This window comes from Lygodium microphyllum, chromosome 13 (assembly GCF_053477565.2).
Source record: "Lygodium microphyllum isolate KBCC chromosome 13, Lygodium_microphyllum_v1.1.10, whole genome shotgun sequence".
In the NCBI taxonomy this organism is placed as follows: Eukaryota; Viridiplantae; Streptophyta; class Polypodiopsida; order Schizaeales; family Lygodiaceae; genus Lygodium; species Lygodium microphyllum.
In genome coordinates, this window is record NC_141147.1 from 21,476,709 (window position 1) to 21,498,496 (window position 21,788).

At 42.1% G+C, this 21,788-nt stretch overlaps 1 protein-coding gene across 2 annotated transcripts in view; it reads right to left on the reverse strand.

The window, feature by feature from the left end:
• Positions 1 to 21,788, reverse strand: part of LOC148026402 (uncharacterized) — a 91,929-nt gene that overhangs the window by 33,998 nt on the left and 36,143 nt on the right. For both annotated transcript variants that reach the window (XM_087690849.1, XM_087690847.1), the window contains exons 4-6: positions 5,351 to 5,520; positions 5,101 to 5,269; positions 4,348 to 4,409 (exon numbers count right to left, since the gene is read on the reverse strand). In XM_087690849.1, coding sequence (XP_087546975.1) covers positions 4,348 to 4,409; positions 5,101 to 5,269; positions 5,351 to 5,520 — 401 coding nt within the window. The remainder of the gene's footprint in view (positions 1 to 4,347; positions 4,410 to 5,100; positions 5,270 to 5,350; positions 5,521 to 21,788) is intronic.

Below are 21,788 nucleotides of genomic sequence, written 5' to 3' on the forward strand. Positions count from 1 at the left end.
CTTTGAGCTGTAAATCGCGGCAACAGTGATAGCAGCAATTTTTTACACATTAAGAAGCTTGAGGGTGCACACAACTTTGCTATATGGTAAAAGCAGTGCTATAATGTCTTGGTGCAGAAGAAACGTGTGAAGCCTATAAAGACAAAAGGGGTAAAACTAGCAACCATGGATCTAGATGAGTGGGAAGAGTTAGATGAACTTGCACACTCTGCCAAAGAGCTTTCAGTGTTAGACACTTTGCTTTTCAACATCAAGAAACTCAAATCTACCTATGATATGTGGCAAAGACTTGAGGAGTTAAAGTGCAGCCAACAAGGTTTGTTGGTTGAAAAAACTGATGAACCTTCATATGAAGGAAGATACAGCCATGTCTGTACATTTAAATGAGTTTAACTCTATTTTCAGCCAGATGATTGCTTTGGAATTTCACATTGATGAGGAGTTCAAGGCAACCTTTTTGCTATGCACTTTGCCTGAAAGTTGGGACACTTTTAGGATAGCAATGAGTAATTCTAATGCTATGCTACTATCTTCAAATGTGAAGAGCTCTTTACTCATGGAGAAGCTCAATAGGCAAAATATTTCAACAAACAAGTTTTCCAATGCATTGCATACTAGAGGCAGAACCCAACAGAAGAGCAACTCTAACAACAAAGCACGCAACAAGTCCCATGGAAAAAATGTGGAGTGCCATCATTGTGGCAAGAAAGGGCACTTCAAGCGGGATTGCTTTAAGTGGACGAAAGAAAAGGGCAAAGGTAAAAACATTGATTATAACAAAGATGAGAAAAATGACAACAAACATACAAAGAAGAGCAGTGTGAAGATACAGGAAATCAATGAGGTCACTCACGACAGTGACAGTGGTAGTGATATCCTCTTTGCTTCTTCTTTTAGTGCTTAGTCATTGATTGCAAATTCTAATGATGATATGCACACGTGGATTCTTGATTTAGGTGTCTCATTCCATGCTACACCACACCATGAGTGACTTATCCGACTACAATGGTGGTAGACATGGTGTTGTCCACTTGGGAGACAGTTATGCATGTGACATTGTGCGCAATTGGCATTTCGGCATGGTTCAGTGTTCACTTTGCATAATGTGAGGCATGTACGCCAACTCAAGAAAAGCTTGATAAAAATAGGGCAACTAGATGATGAAGGCTATTATACCACTTTTGGGGATAGCAAATGGAAGATATATAAGCACTCTAAAATTGTTACTAAAGGCTCTAAAAGTGATACTCTCTATCCATTACACATATCTAGGATACATGATCATGTTGCCACCATAATCAACCAACTAATTGTGTCTTTGTAGCATAGTTTGTTAGAGCACATGAGTCAAACTAGAATGAAAGCACTTTCTCGTTTGGGTTATTTGCCGTGTTTGAGGTATGCTGATTTTGACCATTGTGATCATTGTATTTATGGCAAGTATGCTTAAACATCATACAAAAAGTCTCTTTCACTAAAATTTTCACCCTTAGAGTTGGTGTATTCAAATGTATGTGCGATGCCAAGGTTGTCTCTAGGCGGCAAAGAATATTTTATCACATTGGTTGATGATGCCACATGCAAAGTATGGACTTATCAAATCTATCCTAAAGATGAGGCTTTGGATAAGTTTGAAAAATTCCAGGTACTTGCTCGAAATATAACCAACAAGACACTAAAGTGTCTTCGCTCTGACAATGGTGGAGAATATGTGTCCAAATCCTTTTAGGCCTTCTGTGACAGCAAAGGGATAAAAAGGGAGCTCATTGCTTCATATAATCTACCCCAAAATGGTATTGCAAAGTGTTTGAATAAGACTATTCGGGAGAAAGTCCATATCATGTTGTCTCATGCTCCATTATCTCATGGATTTTGGGCAAAGGCTGTTACGACTGCAGTACAATTGATAAATCGATCATCAAACAAGTCTTTGGGGAGGAGAGTTTCTCAAGAAGTGTGCTCGGGCAAGCCACCTTGGTATACATACTTCAGAGTGTTTGGCTACGAGGCATTTGTGCACATGTGCAAAGAACAACGTAGCAAATTGGAGTCAAAGTCTTGTAAATGCATTTTCCTAGGATATGGTAACGAGAGAGAAATGGGGTATAAGTTATGGGATTCTAAAATAAGGAAAATTGTATGCAACAATGATATAATCTTCTAGAAAGATCGCATGCATAAACAACCCAAAAAGACAAAAAAAGTGAAAAGGGTTGTGTTGCGAGAAGAAATACCTGTAGGACAGCAAAGAGTGTTGGTTGCACACTAGCAAATATCTTATGTAAATGACCCTTTAAATGTAGGGAATGATGCTGAAATTGATCAGCAAGAATTTGCCCATGACATACCACAGTTTCAGCAAGAAAATGTGCCATTGAAACAACTAGAACAGATAGGATAGCATGCTAAACCTTTCAAACAGCAAGCTGTTAATACAGATTTGTAGGTTGAACAACCAACAAACACTAATCATTGGGTCTGTAGGTCGACCGCAAATACCAAACAGCCAAATGGGTTTATTCCTGGTGTGAATTATGTTGTAGATTACGTCATGTTGATAGATTGTGGTGAACCACCATACTTAAGAGAAGCAATGGACAGCACACAGGACAGCAAGAAATGGCATAAAGCTATGCTATCAAAGATGGAGTCTCTAAAGAAAAATGGTACTTGGGATTTTGTGCATTTGCCTAAGGGGCAAAAAATCCTACGAAGAAAATGGGTTTTCAAAATGAATGTCATCTTTGGTTCCTCACCAAAGTACAAAGCACCGTTGGTTGCCAAAGGGTACAAGTAAGAACATGGGATTGACTTTGATGAGATCTTTTCTCCTATAGTCAAAATGACTACTTTACGAACCATATTTGGTTTGTTTATATGTGAGGATATGAAACTCATATAGATGTATATAATGAGTGCTTTCTTACATGGTGATTTGTATGAGAACATCTATATGCGATAACTAGAATGTTTTTTGGCTAAGGGGCAAGAAGATATAGTATGTAAACTCAACAAAAGCTTATACGGGATGAAACAAGCACCGTGTGAATGGTATCATAAGTTTGATACATTCATGCAATATCAAGGATTTAAGAGAAGTCAAGTGGATCATTGCTTGTACACCAAGAAGACATCAAATGGCAGTCTTATTATATTGATTTTGTATGTGGATGGCATGCTGATTGGTAGAAGGAATGTTCATGTATTAAATGTCTTGAAAGAAAACCTACACAACAGCTCTAATATGAAGGATCTTAGTAAAACACGTCATATTCTTGGCAGGGGGAAAAAGCAATTAGTGTACTATTGCTGCTCTATGTTGACATGGAGCTCCAGTACCTTCTTCCACTAAATGCCACATACAGTCTAAATTACATCCCACCTAATTGGTTGTTCACCAAACCATTGCATTTACGTACTTAGTAGTCCCTTACCAGGCCTTTTTCCCACTTCATATCTAATCTCAGGGTTTTCTCCCGAGGTGCCCATGATAGAGTTGTCTTTTCTTTGAAGACACAGCTTTAGTATCTTTTCACAATAAACCTGCTGATCCAAAAAGCCCCTTGCTGTCACAACCAATCAGCAAGCCATTCAGGCCAATTGCCCCTCAATCTTCACCCAAGACTTGTAAAAATGGGACCACAAACTAGCCAAATGCTACCCAAATCAAATGGGATGTGCTGGCATCTGAAATCTCTAATAAATCCTTGAATTTCAGCCACTGATTTCAGTGTACAATGCCTCTATCTGTTGGCACAGGCCCCACAATGGTTGCTAAACCCTAATTTCTGTAGAGAATTAGGGTTTACAGCAAAACTCTCACTGTTGTCCACCAAATCTGACTGAGAACACCTTCAGTTGGCTGAGAAATACTTAGGTACTCAAAGGACAGGCTGGAGAAGGTGAGAAAATGCTGAGATGAGAGAGAAATCAGAGTTTCTTCACAAGAAGTCCTTGTGGACCAGTAAAATCCATGTAATCCTTCTGCCAAGACTTCGGTTATGAACAATGCAAATGTTCAAGACTCATTTGTAAAGCAAATCTGTAGGGAAAAAACTTCAAGGAAGTTTACACTTCTGATTGAATTTCCACAAAACTGCAAATCTATGTATCTATGCATAATCCATAACTAGTGACTTCAAAGTTCACTATAGTATCAACAGACACAATGCTAGGGTTATCTGGAAACCATGAATCTGCTATTGCTTTCTCTACCTGCAAACTCAAAACAAATAATAAAAATGAAGTTGATTGATTCATTGCTCAACTTTTGGCCGCAAATATATATTAGCATGGCTAACATAAAGAAAACACTTTCAAAACACCAATACTATAAACTAAACTCACGTTGTAGGATCTGATAATGCTCTCCGAAGGGTTGCTTCAGAATCCAATTGTCCTTTAGAATCCTACACAAGGTTACAAGATAGAAGGTCACAATCTAAATTTGTACTTGCTCAAGAGTCGCTATCGATCAAATAGTCACCTCTTTAACAAACACCTCAAATAAATGGTCCATCTGTATGGTCAAAATGTGATAAGTACAGCTAGTTTAGCACACTGATTTGGAATTGCTATATGCTAGTTTGTGTGCCCCATCTCTATCAAATGTATCTAAATACATGCTTAAAGCTAGTTTGGTTCACTAATTTGGACATGTTAGATGCTAGTTTTGGTGCTTCCTTCCAGTCTTGAAAAGAAAAACAGCCAGGTTTTTCAAAATTAGAACAAAAATCTATTGTTTGATGAGTTCCTTTTTCAGTTTCACGAATTTTCAGCTAGGCATAGAATTGTCACTTGAGCCTCCATTTCAGCTAAAAGATGATAAGATCACCATTTTTTCTTATGACCTACTCAATTTTTCAGGGGCAACATACATCACAATCAACAAACAGCCAAAGCAATGATGCCACATTCACCTCACAGGCGCTCTGTCCTACAGCCTTTCTTTCCAGGGCCAATGCACATCATAATCAAGAAAAAGTAAAAGTAACATCGAGTTTCACTTACACTTGAAATTGCTTAGAGACAATGCATAATAGATCCCATTATTCTTCATTGCCAAAGGCAGAAAAATGAACATCTGACTTCCAGACTCACCAAAAAGATCTCTGACTTGTCTCTGACTGAAGAAACACTCAAACATTCCATAAACTTAGAAGCCAAAATAGGTCTAAACCATTCGGAAACAACATAGCCTGCATTTCTCATTACAGACCCATCCAGTGTGGCATCTCCACGTGGCATGAGCCTGAAAGTCAATGACATTCTGCAAAAAGCAGGTTGAATCAGCCAGACTGCAGCTTGGATTTAGTTACAGACACAGAACAAGCAGTACAGCACAGCCCACCTCCCAAAGCATCCAGCTACTGCTTCAGATGAAAGAGTGAGAAGACGATGAGGAGATGCACGGCACTGTCCTGCAGTAATATATTGAAGTACTCTGCCTGTTAACAACAAAAGATCTCCAGCACGTAATCCAATATCTGCAAGATACCAGCAACCATTGGTATCACACACCTGCAAGCAAAAAAATGTCTTAAGAAGCACGTGTGCATGATGTTTGAAGACATGCAAGCAACTCTTTCACTGAACCTTTAAATGTAGTCCAACTATCAAAGAAGAGTCAAAAACAAAGTCCCAATAATGCTTCTGGACAAAGACAGATCCCTCATTATTGAACATCAACCTAATCTGGAACTGCCAAAGGACCAGATTGATGACGACTCATTGTGTGGCTAGGCCTCAGAATAAGGCCCATGCCCATGGGGGCAGCACGTTCCAAGGACATCTAGATCTCTTGTTAAAATAAACTAACCATCTCAAAAGCTGGAGGGTCATTTCTAAGTCCATATTTCTCCTAATGGTGTTGAACTTGAGCATGATTAGTCTGTTTTTTGTCAAACTATCAACGAACTTCAAGAAACTTTAAGGAACTTACTTAAGACCCCCGAAACGTGAAAGCTAATATTCAATTATAAAGAAGTAATTCATACTAAATCTCAATTGATGTAACAACATAAAAAGAAATTAAGATTGACTTGGCATGTTCTCTATAGCAAAGTAGTGGTGATACTAAATAGAGAACCTTTGATGCCTCACATGCATAGCATCTTGTTAGCTCAGTTTTGCTACTCTATGATGACAATCCAAGAAAGTGGACTGAAACAACCCCTAAGCGGGAAGTGATGCAGTCTTGTATCTCATAAAAGATCCAACAGCGTCTATGTGCACCTCCCCCATGCTTCATGACCTGCGAACCCACTCGTTTTCAAGTTATACAGATTTGAAAGCATGGTATATCAGAATTTCCCAACTTACCAGACTCTGACAAACTCAATTGTCTCAATCTTAAGAAGTTCACTACTTTTTAAATAAAATGTTTCAAGGCCTGGACTCTTGACATTTAAAAGTGTACAGTTTACGAATTTCCAAAACCTCACTTCAGGTTTACTGTCCAAACTTATTGACCAAAAGATTCGTGGACACATGTTTAGAAAGCTCTCCAATCTCTTCGACTAAGGTTTGTGGAAAGTTTTAGGTTCAAAGAAGTTAGGCATTCAAGTTTGTGACTGGGCAATGTCAAAACTTGGGGAGGCCAAGTACTTTTCATTTGCTGAGTTTTGCATGGGCAGGTTTGCCACTTGGTATGCAGCCATATTGAGAGCCATGCAAGGTTGGAGAGAGCCATTTTGAGCAGTTTAGAGGGCAAAGAGAGGAGCTAAGCAATATCCTAACTATTGGACAGCTGAGAAACCCTAACCAGGGTGATTTTGTATGTTTAATACAATATGTTCAATACGAAATATGTACAGTATGGGTCATAAATTAGCTTAGTAAGAATGCACAAAGGGGACTTCATGGTTATGGCAATTGAGTCCTATTTATAGGACTCAAGGCCCTATCATACAGACGCGTCGACCTACAGGCCAAGAGTACAAGAGTGGTAATCACACAATGACATCTACAATAGGGGCTTGAGTCATATAAATAGGACTCAGCTGCCATAACCCTGAAGTGTTGTTAGTGAACTCGTGCTACATCACTTTATGACCACTATGACCAATGCTACTAGCACCTATCCGGATGTCCAAGGATGTAACAATTGCAACTCATGAGGAGGAAGGAACAGGCTCAAGAGTTGAGTCGATCCCACAAGCTTGAGAATCCACTATGGACCCAATCTAACCATCCACGATGGGATGGGGAGTAGGTAGATTGACAAAATCTCAAACATCAAATATATCAAGAATACACTCAATCTTGCATGACCAAATGGACCAAATTGAGTTGTCGAGCTTGTCTTCTCCACACACAAAGGATGCGCACGTATATAGGTGGTGTCATAATGGCCATCTATGGAATAGAGGATGCAAACAATGATAGGGGATAGGAAAGATGAAGGGATGCTCACAATCATGGTGGTCAAAGCCTGTTCTTCACAATCTCGATTGTCATCCTATCCATCCAATCTTGCCAATCGTACCAACCTGCCATGTGTATTCTTCAAGAAACCTACCAAAAAGCAAGAAAACAGGCTGTGTTTTTATTTGGACTGCCTCCAAGAGTGGAAAACGACCGGCTCCTTGTTGCAATTTGTGGGTAGCAATCTCATAAGAGTGAAAACAGCCTACTTCCTGCTGCAAAAACTGTGTTCTGATGACAGCTGGCCCTTGTGAATAAAGGCAACCTGCTATAAGGGGGAAATGACTGCTGGAAAGGCTGCTGCAGATTGTGTTTTGATGAGAAAGATCTGCTGAAAACTGTATTTGGAATGGTGACCTGCTCCTAACTGAAAATAACCAGCTGCATAATGATTGCAGCTGTTGTGGAAAAGACAACAGCTGCAAGGTCTCCTAAATCGGGTCGCTGTGTTGCAGGGGTTAAAACACAGCAGTTAGAGAAAAAAATCCACCAGATTTAGGTTCTCCATGATTGCACTTGATTCCATGTGAGAGTGCATAGCAAAAGTAAAGTAACATGGAGAGAAGAGAAGAGTAAATGAAGCACAAAAGAAGTGGACAGAAAACACACTGATCTGAATGAATACAAAGCAATGAACAGTCAGCCCCTTCACACATGTGATCCACGTCAGGTAGGATCTGGCTGAGGAAGGTGAGTAACAGTGATGACCCGACACAATGTGCTAGTGGAGGCATGTGAAGGGCTGCCTACATATCGGCATCAGGTGTCAAACAAGCCAACTTGACCAGCCATATGGTAGTAGTGCCAAGTCAAAACTGGCTGCCCATTAAAAAATGCCATCAGAGCTTACATGTGGCTAAATTAGAAATGCACTCTGCTTAGTGCAATGTGAACAGGCTGAAAGTGACAGTGGATGAAATAATCAAGGCCTAAAAACCCTAAACTCTGCCCAATGTGCCTATAATGAAGGAAACTGCCATAAGGGGGGGGGGGAGGGAGGGAGGGAGGGAGGGAGAGAGGGAGAGAGAGAGAGAGAGAAACTGTGACAATGACAAAGTTCCCAATGTCCTTGTCTAACTCAAACGAGGGAATTACGAGAAGGAGATGTATGGTATCCTCTTTTATTTCTAGCCTTGTATTTGAATGCATTACAACTTTAGACTGTCTAGGACTATGTTCTGTGCATTATTTCCAGCTAGGAGCATTATGATTTTAGGTTACCTACACCTACATTTGCACTAGGACAGTTGGCAATTGTTGGGAATAAAGGGCCACCATGCCTTTTATACGTGCTTGGATGTAAACAAACCCTTGAGATCGAGCAAGTCGTCTTCGTATACACACTTAAGAGTGTTTGGCTGCGAGGCATTTGTGCATATACACAAGGAACAATGCAGCAAGTTGGAGCCAAACTCCTATAAATGCATTTTCCTAGGATATGGTGACAAGGGAGAAATGGGTTATAAGTTATGGAATCCCAAAAAAAGGAAAGTTGTATGCAGCAATGATGTAATCTTCCGAGAAGATCACATGCATAGCAGCCCAAGAAGAAGTAAAAACAATTGTGTTCCGAGAAGAAATACCTGTAAGACTGCAAAGACTGCCCGCTGTACACCAGCAAATACCTACTGTAAATGACCCTTTAAATGCAGGGAATGATGTTGAAATAGATCAGCAAGAAGTTGCCCATGATATACCACAATTTCAGCAAGAAAATGTGCCTTTGGAATAGCCAGAACAGAAATGACAACATGCTAAACCTTTGGAACAACAAGTTGTTCATGCAGATTTGCAAACTAAATAGTCAACAAACACTCATCATTGGGTCTATAGGTCAACCAGAAATACAAAACAGCTAGATTGGTTTGTTTTTCCCAGTGCGAATTGTGTTGTTGATTATGTCATGTTGACTGATTGTGAAGAACCATCATGCTTCAAGGAAATAATGAACAGAAAGGACAACAAGAAATGGCATAAAGCTATGTTGTCAAAGATGTAATCTCTAAAGAAAAATGGTACTTAGGATTTATTGCATTTGCATAAGGGGCAAAAAATCCTACCATGCAAATGGGTTTACAAAATGAAAGTCACCTCTAGTTTCTCGCCAAAGTACAAAGCATAGCTGGTTGCCACAGGATACAAGCAAGACTATGGGATTGACCTTGATGAGATCTTTTCTCCTGTAGTCAAAATGACTACTTTACGAACCATATTGGGCTTGGTTGCATGTGAGGATATGGAACGATGTAAAGACAACTCTCTTACATGGTGATCTGCATGAGGACATATATACAACAGCCAAAAGGTTTTATGACTAAGGGGCAAGAAAAGATGATATGTAAACTCAACAAAAGCTTGTATGGGTTGAAACAGGCATTGCATGAATGATATCATAAGTTTGATACATTCATACAATCTTAAGGTTTTCAAAGAAGTCGAGTGGATCACTGCTTGTACACCAAGGCGGCGGCAGATGGCAGCCTTATTATACTAATTTTGTATGCGGATGGCATACTGATTAGTGATAGGGATGTTCATGCATTAGACACATAGAAGCAAAACCTACATAGCAGCTTTGCTATGAAGGATCTTGGTGAAACCAATCATGTTCTTGGGATACGTATACTCAAAAATAGATCGAAAGGTCTTCTTTATCTGTCACAGCAAGAGTATGTATCTAAGATTTTGAAGCGTTTCAATATTGGGGGGAGGGGGGGGGGAGGGATTGGGGGTTGGAGCAATTAGTGTAGCATTACCTCCATATGTGAAACTCAATGCAGAGGACAATCCTACATCTGATGATGAAAAGGCTGAAATGGCTAAGATCCCATATGCTTCAATAGCTATGGATAGCTTGATGTATGCTATGGTTGCTACACGTCCTGACATACCATTTATGGTGGGAGTGGTTAGCAAACACATGGTAAATCCTGCTAGAAAGCAATGAAAGGTATCATAAGATATCTTAAGGGCACAAAGGATGTGTGCATCTGCCTTGGAAAGCAAAAAGCATTTGTCGTTGGCTTTACGGATGCAAACTATTGTTAATCCTCATACGAACAAGGTAGAAAATCCAGAAAATCTAAAGCAAAAGACAAAGCCAAGGAAAAAGTGAAACGGAAGACAAAGGCGCGCCGAGAAAAATATGGAAACACAAGAAGCGCAGATGTTGGTCAGACAGGTTCAGCACGTGCCTTTGTACCACCTCTGCCAAATTTGGGGCTGACTACCTATTTAAGGCAGTCCCCACTCACTTGGCAGTCATCTTGCTTGCAGATTTTCAGCACGCTCCCTCATCCAATGGTTATCCTGCATCATCCAATGCATTCTAGGCCATTAGCCTGATCTGGTGCCCTCATTGACACTTCAGGCTGCGTGCAGGGACTGATCTGTCCGCTTTGTATTCAGCATCCTATTCAGATCAGTGCAGTTCTTTCCTTCTCTCTTCAGCGTTTATATTAGTCCTTTCTTCCCTTCTCTCTCCATGTTCATGTTCTTCCATAGCACACTCACATGATATCGTTGCCAAAAGAGAGGACCCCAAGTTTCTATGAAGAGAAGACCAGACTCTACTTACTGGTTTGTGCAAATTTGTCACGAAGAATGTGAATTTTTTGCATTGTTAGGCTTCTTTGACATGCGCCGGGCATTTGCACCTTGTGTTGCAGCAATGTAGCTAATTTCTACTCTATTTGAGCAGCCTAGCATCAAACAGCAGTTGTTTCTTGTGTGTTTAACAGATTCTTTGAAGGAAGAAGGATTTTCAGTTCAATAGGTTTGATGAAAAGAACAAAGGGAACCATCAAATCTTTTGAAGACCGATGTTCCAATCAATCAAAATGTTAGAAAGACCCTCCCAATCATCAAGATCACAAAGATCAACACAAAGAGGACCAAAGCTCATAGCACCAATCATTTAGAGATCATCACTCTGACAAGTCCAAAAACAAAGCCGCCTCACCTCGTTCACCCGCTTCTCTCTACGTTCCTAATAGGGCTCCTACTGAAGGACCCCACATGGCCATTTTGGCATTCTCAATGCATGTGCCTATTCTTTCTACACTAGCCAAAAAGGATCAACTTGACGTCACCAACTACTCCCTTTGGTCTTGTAAAGTCAAGTGCATATTGAATACCTTTGATCTGTGGGCTTTTGTGACTACCCTGATACACCATCGAGTGGAGGATCCTTGTATTGGCTCTTCTATTGACCAAGCAGCTCTTTGGGATTGGCTCAACTCCCAAGCCCAATCTTTTCTCTTAATGAACCCCCAAGATTCAGTGCTTGTTTATGTTCGCAAGATCCGTACCACTGCTTAGGTTTTAACAAAGTTGTCTTCTCTTTAGCAGCTTAAGACCTTTGCCCACCACATCTCCATCAAGAAGAAGCTTGGAATGCTATCCATTGATGAATCTCCTTCTCCAAAGGATCACATCAACAAAATGGAGGCGTTACGAGATGAGCTTGCATCCCTTGACCGAATGTATCATCTAAGGATATGGCGATGATTCTCATAACTCATCTTCCATCTCTGAAGTATGATGTTTTCTACACCAGTCTAGACTCTACCCACCTCCAAAGTTCAAGATGTTATTCTTTTGGAAAGAGCTTGCTCTACTTGTTTGAAACATGATGCAAGACACAAGGAGATTGGAACTGGTGGATCCAACTCCACCAACACTTTTACTACAAGTTTGGAAGGGTGCAACAATGAGAACAAGAAGGCTAAGAACAAGGAGCAGAATGACACAAAGGACATCAAGAAAGGGATGCCTATGTGCTCACACTATAGAAAAGGCACCTACCCTACTAAGAAGTGTTGGCAAAAGTGTGCCCATTTGAAACCTAGTGCCAAGGATTAGAAGGCTACACCGACTATGACTGTGGAGTCTAACTTTTTCCATTTGTTCAAGGTCAAGGACACCACATTTGCTTCTTCCTCATCAAAGAAACTATGGCCCATGGATAGCAATCCTTCATTGCCCATAATCTACCATCAAGATTGGCTTCAGGACCTCCATTCCAAAGGGAGTACCATCACCATTGGTGACAACTCTTTCCTACCAATTCGAGAACCAAGGACCATCCCCCTTCTAGCGAATCATTAGACTCTCTACCAAAGGCCTTTATGTTCTTGATCTGGGATTTAATCTTTTGTCTATTCACGGTTTGACACAACTAGGGACCTGCCTCGTTTCCACACATGATGCATTTACGACTGAAGATGCATCCATGAATGTTGTATTTTGGACAAGTACTCAAGAGGGTAGGCTCTACAAGCTCATGGCCCTCTTTGTGCGGCCTTCATCAAAGCTTCGGCTGCCTTGGCATGTCTATTATGGAAACCTGAATTTTGATTTCATTTGACGAGAATCGCAAAACAAAATGGTGGAGGGACTTCAGAATTTTCCTCCATCTCTACCTTATGCTCTAGCTATATTTGGGCAAACAGCATCAGCAGCCTCACCCCACGGCTTCCTCTCGGAGGGCATCCATACTGCTTGAGTTGCTTCACACCAACTTGTACACTCCTAAGACCACGGCCTCCCTTAGGAAGGCCAATTACCTAATGCTTGCAGTCATTGATTTTTCATGCATGCATACCCCTAGTTCTTGGAATACAAATCTGAGGCATATTCCAACCTCTAAAACTAGAAGATGTTTGTTGAAAAGTAAACTCCTTTCAAAGTTTGAGGCATCTGATCGGACCACCACCATTAATTTGGTTTCAAAGTGTTCGACACATTTTCCAAGAAGCACGGGATTTGGATGGAGTACTCCCATCCGAACACACCATCCAAGAATGGTGTGATAAAGCATGCGAATTGGACCATGCTAGAGATAGCCCATTCAATGCTCGAGTAACAAGCTTCCTTGTAGCCTTTGAGGAGAAGTAGTCTCTACTATGGTTCATATTCGTAACAAGTCTCCAACCGCAGCCTTGAAGAACATGACTCCATACTAGGCATTCTTTGGCAAGAAGCCTTCAATCCCACACTTTCACATCTTTGGCTGCAATACTTATGTCCATGTGGACAAGAAGCACATGAGCAAGCTCAATGCTACGTAGTTACAATCAGATGACCAAGGATACAAGCTCTAGAATCCCAAGAAAGAAAAGATCATGGTGAGTTGAGATGTGATTTTTGATGAGGCTATAGATGGTGCTTCTACATATGATGGATCTCCTTCGAAGCTAACTCCTCCACCATCAGCTCCCCCATTCCCTTCCAAGACACCTCTTGGCACCACTATTCCATCTCCAATTCCTCCCGCTCATCCTCCTCCTCCTTTGCCTTCCATACGCTTGCCAACACCTTCTTCTTCTCTGAGTATTCCTACTCCTTGCCCATCCCCTCAGTTCTTTTAAGGGGTATTGAGTCACCACATGGGGGGGCTTTCTTTCTCCGATGGGGGGGAACCATCTTTGCCTGGTGAGGGGGAATCCCTTTCCTAGATAGATGCTTCACAGGATCCAAAGGCCCTTAGATCTCCTTTCAACAAGATCAGCCCATTGTTATTCCCCAATGGTTTAGAAAGCTTATGCAAGATTCGAGAGTCGCTCATTTTTCAGGCTGCTGGCAAGCCCACACAAATCAGCCAAGCTAGGTCATTCACTTTGTGTGAACTATGTCCTCATGTCATGGATTTTAGAGGATTAAGAGCCTACTATCATTAAGGAGGCTCTGGCACAAGATGTTTGGCATTGTGCTATGCAAGATGAGCTTGAGTCCATCAAGCATAATGGAGCTTAGAAGTTGGTTCTATATCCTAGCAAGTAAAAGGTGATAGGTGTGAAGTGAGTCTATAAGACCAAATACATGGCTGATGGCACCTTGGACAAGCACAAAGCAAGGCTTGTTGCCAAGGTATTTGCATAGCCCATAAAATCGGATTATTTAGAGACCTTTATCTAATGGCCCGCATGTCTACTATTCGAGCTATCTTGGCTCTTGCCACCCAGCATCATTGGTCTCTTCTCCACCTTGAAAGAATTATTTTCAAGTTTCTCATTATCCTTTTGAAGCTAGAAGACTTTCCATGCAGCAAAGCATCTACTATACATGTTGTTTCAATCAACTAAGACATGCTAGTTACTATTGTCTTAATACAAAATTCCCTAATCTCTTTGGAAACCCACAACAATACTTCTCTATTTACTCCAAAAGCAAGGTAGCACATAGGACGTAATGGGTAATGATGCATCCCAAAACTTTTGATTGTATTCTACAAGTTTTTGCACTAAAAAGCATCAAGCTTATGCCAAACAATATTTACATCAACTTCAAAAGTACTCGTCAACTATGCAAATGCAAAAACTTGCTTAAACTATAGCCATGTTGAAAGTGTTCTTCCTTGCATAAGAAGTGATGTCCACCACTACAATGCATTACTCTTCAAGAAAGTGGGTACCTTGTGCAATTTAGCTCGCTCAGTGGAGTTTCCTCCTAAGTATGTAGTATTAAACAATTAAATAAAAGGTCAAAGCCTTCAATCTATCTTATGTACCACTCAGATGGACATGAAGTCCACCTTATTCAATGGTGTCTTACACAAGGAGATATATCTAGATCAGCCTCCACACTTCCATGTAAGAAAGAAGGACTGAGTCTACCATTTTGCTAAAGGCACTTTGGCTCAAAGCAAACTCCTAGGGCTCGGTACCAACACATTGATCGATTCTTCCTTTATAGTGTCTTCCAACCATCAAACCATGACCCCAACCTTTACTATCAGTGTGAGGGTCAGAGATGAGTTTTGGTCATCCTTTACGTGAAGGATCTGATCATTACAAGGAGCAACTAATAGGATGTGGATCAACCGCACGAGATACTTTGCTAGGAGTTTGATATGACTGTTTCGGGCATCCTCCACTTCTTCTCAATCTTGAGATCTACTAGATGGCACAAGGCATTTTCATCTCACAACACAAGTACATCTATGAGCTTCTTTCAAAGTTTGGTATGGATAAGTGTAAGACCTATTAGTCTAACCTATTTAGTCGTGTCGGCCTGTCATCTCCTGGTTGTGAGCTCTTGTCAAAGTTTAACAGAAACATTGGAGCTCAGACATTTTAGTGTGTATTTCTATACATTTCCTCCATTTTAGGCACATTTCTTGTGCATTTTCTCTATCTGTCAATTGGATTCCACCCCTTGACAATTCCTACCTACTTCACGACTGCATAGGATATTTTGTCATTATTTTTTCATTTTTATGTGCAGTCAAATTGCATTTATTGCAGTCATATCACCTATTTTAGCAGGTCATCCAGATTTAGAGCCCTTTTTCAAGCAGTCGACCTGTTTTAGAGGTGTTGGCTATATATGGCCACAACCCACACTTGGGTGATCACTTCTCCTTGCATATTTCAGCACACTCTAACTCCCAAACACTCTCCGACGTGGTGTTGCCATCATCTCAACCTGATTTGGTGCCTTCACTAACGCATTGAGCTGCGAGCAGGGACTGATCAGTCCACATCATTGTATTCAGCATTCATCTTCAGCCAGTGCAGTATTTCTTCCTTCATTTTCTGCTCTCTCTCTCTCTCTCTTTCTCTCTCTGTGTTCGTGTTCCTTCTTCCGTTGCACTCTCTCACATAATATCATCGCCTAAATGAGAGCATAGAGTTGAGATCTATTGCAAAGGATCAGCCTAGCTATCAAATACAGTCATTCAGCCTTGCATTTGCTGCAAACGCAGCCATCTGTGAAGGAGGCAGCAGCATCTGGTAGGTCTACATTTGCATTTTCAGCTTGGTGACACCTGGCAGCAGAATTTATTGCTCAGTGACAGCCTTCTTCAACCAATTGTCATCCTCTACAGGCGGCGGCATGGCATTGTTTCCATCAAAATGTAGCATTTCTAGGTGATTGCAGATTTGGAAGATGTCTTACCATCAGTTTCAAGGCTTTGATGACTTAGACAAGGAGCTTTTGTCTCACTACTCTTTTGAGCAAAGATGTGATTATAGGGAGTTCCAACAGGTGGAGTCTCCTAAAACCCGTCCATCTTCTACTCATCTTTCACAGCAGGCCCCATCAGAAATGAAGGCTCCATTTGATGTGAAGATGCCTTCTTCGATACCCACTATTCAGGTTCATGTTCTTCCTTCCTTACCCAAAGAAGATAAACTTGACCAACTACGCATTGTGGTCTTGCAACGTGGAGTGCATCCTTGACACCTTTGATCTTTGGGAACTCGTTTCCAAGCTTGTTCCTTGCCCTCAAGAGGATCCACCTAATGGTACCTCACTAGACCGTGCTTCCTTGTGGGATCTGCTCAACTCTCGAGCCGGATCCTTTCTGTTTATGAGTGTTCAAGACTCTGTCCTAGTTCATGTTCGCAAGTTGAAGATCACGGCGGAGGTGAGGTGCAAGCTTTCGTCTTTGTATCAACACAAGACTTTTGCCCACAAGATTTCCCTTGAGAAAAATTGTGGATGCTCAGTCTTGATGACTGTCCTTCTATGAAGAATCACATCACAAAGATGGAGCACATGAGAGGTAAGCTTGCCTCTCTTGGACGGAAGATATCCAAGATATGGCTATGATCCTATTTACATAGCTGCCATCTCCTAGATTCGATGTTTTCTACACCAATCTCATCACATCGAGGACCCGCGAGAAACTCTTATGGAAGAAGCTTTCACTGCTTGTCTTGGAGCATGACTAGTGACTCAAAGAGATAGGGGCCAATGGTTCTGGCTGCTCCAAGGCTTTTACTACAAGTACCAGTGGCAAGAAGAAGAAGAAAAAGAAGGCCAAGGACAAGAATGACGAGAAGGAAAAGAAGACCAACTTCCAAGTGCCCAGTGTGAAAAGGGAACTCACCCTGACGAGAAGTGTTGGCAGAAGTACCCCCATTTGAAGCCAAAGGAGAAGGGTTCAAAGAATTTGAAAGCCGCACCCGCCACAATAGAGTCTGTCTTTGTGCATGTCCTTGCTGAGCAGGACATAGCCTCTTGTTGTTTCCACTCAACAGAAGCCGTGACTCATGGATAGTGGAGCTTCTTCTCACATGACCTTTCAACAAGATTGGCTTCAAGACTTGAGTTCTCGAGGGGGCATCATCACCATTGGTGACAACTCTACGATTCCAATTCGTGGAGTGGGGACCATTGCACTATTACCAAATAGGCAGTCTTCCTCTACCAAAGTTATTTATGTACTTGAGTTGGGCTTTAATCTTTGTCTATATACGGTCTTACCCAACTAGGTACACATGTGGTCTCACCAAAGATGCAATTACAGTGGAGAATGAGTCTACAAGTGCACCTCTTTAGATAGGCACACAAGAGGGTGGGCTTTATACACTCACAACTTAGCCATGGGGTCTTCCCACGAGCTTGGGCTACTTTGGCATGCTCGATATGGTCATTTGAACACGGATGCGATCCAACAGGCTTCTCAGAGAAAGATGGTGGGGGAACTTCCAGATTTCCCTTTTATTCACACCCTTTGCCCTAACTGCTTGAGGGGCAAGCAACATCAACGACCACATCCACAAGTTGCCACTCGAGGGCTTCTACACCGCTCAAGTTAGTTCACACTGACCTTTGAGGACCTATGGACACGGCCTCCCTTGGGAAGGCCAAGTACTTGATGCTAATTGTTGACGACTTTAATCATTATGTGTGGCCATACTTCTTGAAGTACAAGAGTGAGACATACTCTTGTTTTTGCAAGTGGAAGGTGTTTGCTAAGAAGCAGACGACCTTCAAAGTTAGTAGTGTTCGAGCCAATCAAGGTGAAGAGTTTACTTCCCACCTTTTTTCTCAATTTTGCAAGGATCGTGGCATTCGGGTGGAGTATACCCATTCGAGAATGATGTGGTGGAGTGTGTGAATTGAACCATGCTGGAGATGGCCCAATCGGAGCATCAAGGATTACCTCATTCCCTTTGGGGTGAGATGGTGGCAATTGCAGTTCACTTTGCAAGTGTTCTCCTACCTCAGCTTTGCAAGACGTGACTCCATATGAGGCTCTTTGGACGAAAGCCTTTTGGGTCTCACTTTCACATCTTTGGTTGCGATGCATTTGTCCATGTGGACAAGAAGAAGAGGAAGACCAAGCTCGATTCTAAGTCAAGTAAGCTCCTCTTCGTGGGGTACAACACTACCATGAAGGGATACTGGCTCTATGATCCTACAACATGGAAGATTAAGGTGAGCAAGGATGTGATCTTCCACAAGGCTGCGGCCTTCGAGGATCCGATTGATGGTTCTAATGCACGTGATTCTTTGTCATCAATTGTCCCTTCCCCACCCTCTATACCTTTCCTTCCCCCCAATTTACCTCTCCGCACCCCTCCTTCGTCATCGGCTCCTCCCCCGCCACCTCCTTCTCATCCTTCTCCAACTTCCCTACCACCGTTGACGAGTTCCTCTACTCCTTTAGAGAGTACCCCTACCCCTTCTGCCTCCCCTCAGTCTTCTTGAGATTCACAGATATCAACTAGGGAGCTTCCTTCGAACGAGGAGGATGTACCTTCACTTCGTGAGGGGGGGTCCCTTTCCCAGACAAGTGCTTTGCAGGTACCAAAGACTCCATAGCCTCTCTCGCAGCATGATGAGCCTATCACCATTCCTCGATGGTATCGGCGGCTCATAGAGAATGCAAGAGTTATCCGTTTTCCTGCTACTCCTAGAGGTCCATGTAGATCAGCTTCTTTAAATGCCTAGCAGGATAGTCCCTTTATGTAAACTATGCTCTTATGACCCAAATTCTCCATGACAGTGAACCTACTTCAGTTGATGAGGCTCTTGCACAAGATGTTTGGAAACAAGCTATGCAAGATGAGCTCGACTCTATTGAGCGAAACTAGACTTGGGAATTGGTTCCACGTCCTTAGCAATGGAAGGCGATTGGGGTGAAGTGGGTCTATAAGATCAAGTATCTTGCAGATGGTTCCTGAATCCTTGGACAAGCATATGGCTAGGCTTTTTACCAAGGGTTTATCATAGAGGGCTAGTTTGGACTATTTTGAGACTTTTGCACTTATGGCTCAGATGTCTACTATTCAGGTTATTTTGGCTCTTGCAACCTACCACCACTAGGTTGTTTATCAGATGGAGGCCAAGTCTGCCTTCTTGAATGGCATCCTTGATGAGGAGATTTATGTCTCCAAGCTTCCAGGTTTTCTTGTGCAGGGGAAGAAGGACCATGTCTACCGATTGCGAAAGGCTCTCTATGGCCTAAAGCAAGCTCCTGGAGCTTGGTACCAGAGGATTGATCACTTCTTTTGTGGCAGTGGCTTCCAGAGATCAACTCATGACCCTAACCTTTACTATCAACTTAAGGGTGATAGTTGTGTTTTGATTATCTTATATATGGATGATCTTATCATCACACGGAGCAGTTCTACGAAGGTTCATCGAGCTCAAGATATTCCGAGATAGGAGTTTGAGATGACGAATCTTGGGATCCTATACTTCTTCCTTGGTCTAAAGATTTATCAAATGGCATAGCGCATCTTTATCTTGCAACACTGGTATATCTCCAAGTTACTTTCGAAGTTTGGTATGGCCGAATGTCAACCTATTTCTTGCCCCATGGACCCTAAGTCCAAGCTTATGGCAGCAGGAGATCCCCTTTCAGATAATATCCATTATAGGTGCCTTATTGGCTCCCTTATTTGGCTCATCCACACTCCGCCAGATATTTCTTTTGTAGTGGCTTTGTTGTCTTTTTTTATGAAGACTCCTATATAGGATCATTGGAACGCAGCCTTGCGTGTTATTTGGTATTTACAGGGGACTCGATCCTATGGGATCATGTATGGAGAGAGGGTTACTCTTTTTGGATGGAGTGACTTTGACTAGGCAGGTGATGTGGATTCGAGATGGTCCACTATAGGTTATACCTTCTCCCTTCGATCAGGAGCTATCTCTTGGAGCAATAAGAAGCAGCCTAATATGGCCCTTTCTTCTACAGAGACTGAGTACCGTGCCCTATATTCAACGACTATGGAGGCAATTTGCTTCCCGTTGTATGTTGGAGGAGATTGGCCTTCCATAGACAGGACATACGGAGCTGCACATGGACAACCAAAGTGCTTTTGCTTTGGCGAAGAACCCAAAGTTTCATACCTGCACAAAACACATTGAGGTTTAGTATCACTGTGTTCGTGAGCAAATCATGGATTCCGAGCTAGTGGTAGCCTGCTATCCCATAGAGGACAATGTGGCGGATCTCTTCACGAAGCCTTTGCTTCATCATATGAGATTGGTGGGTCTTCAAACACTGCCAGGCTCTGAGAGGGGGTGCTAGTCTGCCCTGTTTAGTCATGTCAATCTGTCATCTCTTGGTTGTGAGCTCCTGTCAAAGTCTCATGGAGACATTGGAGCTTTGGCACTTAAGTGCACATTTCTATGCATTTCCTCCGTCTGTCAGTTGGATTCCACCCCCTCACAGTGCCTACCTACTCCATGACTACCTAAAATATATTGTCATTATTTTTCCATCCTTTTATGTCCAACCAGACTGCATTTATTGCAGTCATATCACCTATTTTAGCAGGTCAGCCAGATTTAAAGGCCTTTTTTAGCAATCGGCCAGTTATAGAGGTGTTTAACTATATATAGCCACAGCCCACACTTGGCTGATTACTTCTTCTTGTAGATTTCAGCACATTTGGGCTCCCAAACATTCTCCAATGTGGTACTACCATCATCTCAACCTGGTTTGGTGCCCTCATTGATGCATTGGGCTGCGTGGACTCACCGGTCCATATCATTGTATTCAGCATTCATTTTCAGTCAATGCAATATTTCTTTCTTCATTTTCTGCTCTCTCTCTCTCTCTCTCTCTCTCTCTCTCTCTCTCTCTCTCTCTGTGTGTTCGTGTTCCTTCTTCAATTGCGCACTCTCACAAGCCCATGTCCTATCCTTCGACCCAAAGTCCAAACTTTCTATCACAAGAGATCCTGTTTTAGATGCCACTAGACACCTGTGCCTTGCTGGCTCATTGATCTGCTTCACTCATACGGGGCCAAACATCTCCTATGTTGTGGCACTTTGGCCTTCTTTTATGAACCCTCCTTTGCAAACTCACTAGAGAGCTAAGGTGTCTTGCACTACTTACCAGAAACCAGATTCTAGAAGATCATGTACGGAGAGGGAGCCACTCTACTAAGATGAAGTGACTCAAATGGGGCTTGAGATGTGGACTCTTGATGCTCCAATACACATTGTGCCTTTTCCATTGGATCAAGAGCCATCTCATAAGAGCAACAAGAAGCACCCTACCATGGTGTTATCTTCTATGGAGGCTGAGCATTGTGCCCTTTGCTCTATTGCTCATGAGCCAAGTTAGCTACTGGATGTTGGCTGAGATTGGCTTTTCATAGATAGGACCC